Source organism: Phacochoerus africanus, chromosome 2 (assembly GCF_016906955.1).
Source record: "Phacochoerus africanus isolate WHEZ1 chromosome 2, ROS_Pafr_v1, whole genome shotgun sequence".
Classification (NCBI taxonomy): Eukaryota; Metazoa; Chordata; class Mammalia; order Artiodactyla; family Suidae; genus Phacochoerus; species Phacochoerus africanus.
In genome coordinates, this window is record NC_062545.1 from 204,756,957 (window position 1) to 204,762,769 (window position 5,813).

The 5,813-nt window shown below is 34.0% G+C and overlaps 1 protein-coding gene across 1 annotated transcript; it reads left to right on the forward strand.

Annotated features, from left to right (window-relative positions):
• Window positions 1-606: 606 nt before the first annotated feature.
• On the forward strand, window positions 607-762 carry LOC125120808 (60S ribosomal protein L39-like). Its single transcript, XM_047769226.1, has one exon. It carries the CDS (start codon window positions 607-609, stop codon window positions 760-762), a length of 156 nt encoding a protein of 51 aa, XP_047625182.1.
• Window positions 763-5,813: the final 5,051 nt, after the last annotated feature.

Genomic DNA, 5,813 nt, shown 5'->3' on the forward strand with positions numbered 1-5,813 from the left:
AATGGCCCTCTGGTCTTCATAGAGTGAGGATTTGCAGGGCAGGGCAGGGAGGTCACCTTTACATTCATGAACAAGTGCAGACCTGACCTTAGAAATGGTATTGGTCTCTTTCCATCAATTCTGCTTGTGTTCATTCTAGGGTCTAGAAATACCCTGGTTGACAAGTTTTATCAAAATGTTAACTCATATAGATAATGATCCCAATCATAGAATTTAACTGACTTTAGAAATATTCACAGTAGATATGACCCCAAAGTATCTGTATATTGGGGAAAACATGTAAACTTAAGAATGGGCCCTTTGGGGAGTTCCCATAGTGGCTCAGTGGAAACGAATCTGACTAGCATCCATGAGGATGCAGGTTTGATTCCTGGCCTTACTCATTGGGTTAAGGATTCAGCGATGCCCTCAGCTGTAGTGTAGGTCACAGACGTGGCTTGGATCTGGCGTTGCTGTGGCTGTGGCGTTGGGCAGCGGCTGCAGCTCCAATTCGACCCCTAGCCTGGGAACTTCCATGTGCCATGAGTGTGGCCCTAAAAAAAAAAAGCAAAAAGCTCTCTCTTCTCTTCTCCGCCATCCTATGTGTGGTTGAATTAATTCCTTGCCATGTCTTCTCATAAGACTTTCAGGATCAAGCAATTCCTGGCCAAGATGCAAAAGCAGAATCGTCCCATCCTCCAATGGATTCGAATGAAAACTGGTAATAAAATCAGGTATGACTGGAAGAGAAGACACTGGAGAAGAACCAAGCTGGGTCCATAAGGAGCCTGCGCATGAGGTGGTGCACATATTTATGCTGTGTGGCAGTCACTTCCTTACATTTTACCATATCACACTGAAAACAGCACAGACACAATTGAATATATCAGGAAATGGGTTCTCTTTATGTTGTTGTTTCTGCATAGCGCTTTGCCTCAGTAATAAATATGTGAAGGCAAATAAAAAAAAAATTTAAAAAAGGAAAAAGAATGGGCCCTTTCCTCTATTGTGAGAATATCAATTGATCCAACTAACCCTTAAGAACGTAATTTGGCAACGCTCTCTACAGCAAGGACCATAAAAAAATCCTCACATGCTTTGAGATCCAGAAGTTCTATTTATGGGAATCTCTCATACAGATGTTATAAAAATTCACTACAGTAAAAGATCTTTACTCCAGCATTATATATTACAGTAAAAATAAAACAAAACCAAAGACCCCTCCCACACACAAAACACAAAGGACCTAATTAAATGTCCAACTTTAGAAGAATAGCTGTGGTATACCCATACCATGGAACATTAAGCAGTTATCAAAAATGATGGAATTCTGTTTACATTGCAATGCTTTGGACATGCAAGGCTAGAAAATGCCAGAATACAAAACACGACTTCAACTTTATACAAGATGCATATGCATGGAAAAAGAATTAAAAGAACATATACACAAACTCCACACTGGAGTTATTTTTAGGGGGGAATCACATTACTAACATTTGTTTATTCTTTATGCATTTCTGTGTTTTTAACTTTTCTATAGCAAGTATGCCTTACTTTTAAAATTAGGAATAAGAAGTTTTTTAAAAGGGGAAGAGGGGGACCTAATTAAACTTAAAAGATTTTGCACAGCAAAGGAAATCTTTTTTTTTTTTAATAAAACTACAACACATGGAATAGGAGAAAATCTTTGCAAATGAAGCGACAAACAAAGAATTAATCTCCAAAATATACAAAACATCTCATGGAGCTTTATATTAAAAAACAACAACAGCAAAAAAAGAGAATCAAAAAATGGGCAGAAGATCCAAATAGACATCTTTCCAAAGAAGACAGACAGATGGCCAAATAACACATAAAAAGATGCTCAACATCACTAATTATTAGAGAAATGCAAATCAGAACTAATCGAGGTATCACCTTACACTAGTCAGAATGGCCATCATCAAAAAATCTGTGAAACAATAAATGCTGGAAAGTATATGGAGAAAAGGAGCCCTCCAAACTGTTGGTGGAAAGGTCAATTGGTGCAACCACTATGGAAAAGAGTATGGAGAGTCCTCAGAAAACTACCATGTAATCTAGTATTCCCACTCCTGGGCATATATCCAGAGAAAATAAATTTGAAAAGATACATACACCCAATGTTCATTGCAGCATTATTTACATACAGCCAAGACATGAAAGCAACCTAAACGTCCATTGACAGAGGAATGGATAAAGAAGATGTGGGACATACATACAATGGAATATTATTCAGCCATAAAAAAAGCCATTTGGAGCAACATGGATGGACCTAGAGATTATCATAGTGAGTGAAGTAAGTTAGACAGGGAAAAACAAATATCATATGATAACACTTATATGTGGAATCTGATTTTTTAAAATGATGCAAAAGAACTTATTTATAAAACAGAAATAAACTCAGAGATTTCAAACCCAACCTTATGGTTACCATAGGGAAGAACTGGGAGGGTAGGAATAACAGATACGGTACTGTATAAAATACGTGATTAACAAGAACCTACTGTATAGCACAGGAAAATCTACTCAATAGTTTGTAATAGTCTATATGGGGAAAAAAGAATGGATATATTTACATGTATGACTGATTCACTTTTCTATACCCTTGAAACTAATGTAACATTGTAAGTCAAATATACTCCAATAAAATTAAATTTTTAAAAAGTGGGGGAGGAAGAATCAAATCTTTGGCAGCTCAATGCCCTTGGCAAGATATAATGAATTATTAGTTTAAGAGTTATAAACTGAAATGGCTTAGGTATTAAGTAGGTAACATCCCTGAAGGAACCAGGACTGGTATAAGAAAATGGAAAATTATAGGGAGTATATCTTCAGTTCTAGCTGATGGTTATCATGTGGAGATACATGTGGCTCAGACTTGCTGAATCTGATTTTTCTGGAGATGTTCTAAAGAAATATTTTAAGAGAAATGTATTAATATTTAAATGAAGACAATAAACTCACATTTAAAAAATTAACTACATGAATTGGACAAAAAAACACCCAGCTACTGGGCATCCATTTGAAACCTACTCATTGGGAAGTACAAATGGAGTCTTGTGGAGGCATCCACCAGCCTGTGGAGCTTCCAGGCATGTCACATCGCTTCATGACTATTAATAATGCTTCAGCAAAGAGCCTTCTGTGTCTGTCTTTTCACACCTAGGTAATTATCTCCTTAAGAAAGTGAATTTTAGATTCAAAGAGTACAAACACGGTTTTATCTTTTAATGCATGATATTCAATAGTTTTCCAGCAAGTTCAAACAGATTTCAATTTCCATTAACTGTTCACAAGAATCTCTGTTCCTCTCACTCTAACTGGCAGAGGTTGGTCAAGCTTTTTCAAATCATTGATCTTTGAGATGAATATTTATATCAGATTATATTTACTTGCATTTGTTTAAGTAATGGTATTAAACAGACACATATTTATGGACTTTTGTATTCGTTATTTTATAAATTGTCTGTTCACATTTTTTGCCCATTTAAAAATTGTCTTCACTTCTTCTATGGTTTTATGACCTTTTTGTATACTAGGGATATTAACTGTTTATCTCTCATATGAATTACATTTTAAATAACTGGTCATTTGTCTTTCAACCTCAAATAGTGAGATACAATTTTTTTATCATTTTAACACCTGTCATGACAGTATTTTAAGGGGGAAATTAATTTTGCTTAAGAGAATACTTTAAGAAATCACTTAGATTAGAAACAGTGAGGGTGCAGCTTCTATGAAAACAATGAAACAGAGAGACAGTTAAGCACAACGGAGTTCTGGCAAATGTTTAACAAAAGATAATAAAAAAGAGAGAAAGGTGGGAGATTCTCACAACACATATAACTGATAAGTGTTAACATTTAGTGTATGTAAAGAACTACAGATTGAGAGAAGAAAGAAGACAATCAATTTAAAAAATGAAAGATTTGAACACTGGAGTTTGTCTTCACAAAATAAGACATCCAAATAGATAATAAATATATGGAAATTTTCCAAAACATAATTAGTAAGCAGATAAATGTAAATTAAAACATCAATAAAAACACACCTATCAGATGTTCACTGCCACCAAATATTTTTGAGAATGTGGAATATCAGGAATTCTTATAAATTGCTGGTGGGACCGTACAATCTTTTTGGAAAAGTTCCTAGTGTAGACATACATATTCCATGACCCAGGGAGATGTATATATGTATATGTCTAATATACATATATAATAAATGATTTATATATTATATGTAATTTACATATATATAATTTCTATAAAATGCATAATTTTTATATTAAGATATATACATGGTAATATTTATTGAAGGCTTGTTTATAATTAACTTAAACAGGAAAGAATTCAAATAGCCATTAACATAGATAAATAAAGTGTGGTGTGGAAAAACAATATTGCTGTGAACATGGACACATTAAAGCTACATGATCCAGCATGAATAAGTCTTACCAACATGTGTTGGGTAAGAAAAGCAAGACACAAAGAACATAGCCAATGTTATCTCATGTAGAGAAAGGTCAAAAGAGACTAAATTGTATGGTTTAGGGATGTATGTTTACATAGTAAACCTGTAAAGAAAAAGACATGATTATGAATTGTTTAAAAATTAAGGACACAATTAAAAATTAGAATTTTGGCTGTTTCTAGAAGGCAGAGTGATGGTTGTAATGGGAAAGGGTGTGTGTATGTGTGTGTATTTGTGTGGTTTTCTTTTGAGAAGGGTTCTCAGGTATCAATGATGTTGTCTTTCCTGACCCAGGTCTCTGCTATTGAGCTTTAAAGCATTTTTCTAATGCATTTTACACTTAACAATAAAATAGAAATTTAAGAAATTAGAAAAAGCAGAGAAGTGAGAATACAGGAAGTGAAAAGAAATACTGTAAGAGAAGAGACTAGATAATATAGCAGGGGGCTGAAACCTGGAGAAAAAATATTGTTAATTATTTAATTTCAAGTAGTGGAGTGTACAAGGGGGTTTTTAGGACAAAGCTCTTTAATATTCAATTTGCTACTGCTCGTATATCTTTCCTTACTCTAAGCCTTCATAAGTTTTGTTAAATATTTAAATATTTTGTATGAGATTTTGAGGAAATCAAAGAAACATGACCAAGTTGGCAGAAAAAAAGATTTAGATCAAATATACTTCAAGGGAGGTAAATAGTGGCCATGAGAATGTGAGTCCAAGGTGTAAACAGAACTCTTGGTGAGGGAATGCAGAGTCCCACAGAATCTGGAATGGAGGCTTAAGCCAAATGGATTTAAGTCTCCAAAGAGTGGTACCTTATTTGAAGCCCATACATACTGGCTTAAGACCGGATTTTCTCTTCTTCCTTCTTCTACTACTTTATTCCATACAGAAATTTAGGACTTGCAGATAATCAAATTTATTAGTCTTTACTTTTTGATTCTTAGATTTCATAATATACTTGAAAGATATTTTTTTCATTTTAAACACTTAAAATCTTTGATTGGCCTAGAATTTTACTTAGTACAGAAATGGAGGGAGAGCTCAATTTTGTTTTCCCAGAAAGCCATCTCAATCTTTTTCTCCAATAATTTAAAATGCCTCATTTAATCATATATTACATTTCATACTTATATAACTTCTATTCTGTTGGTTCTATTCCTGTGCTATTCCTATTTTTTCATTACTGTAGGCTTAGGATAAATTTAAAATCTGATAGGGAAGGTCTTTCTTGTCAGTATTTCCTTGGCACCTCCTCTTTGATGATTCTGTCAAGTATGTCTTAGAATCATTTTGCCACATTTTGAAACAAAATAAGACAAAACCAAACCCTGTTGCAA

Coding starts and splice junctions, on each gene's coding strand:
- LOC125120808 (XM_047769226.1), top strand. CDS start 607: ATGTCTTCTCATAAGACTTTCAGGATCAAGCAATTCCTGGCCAAGATG.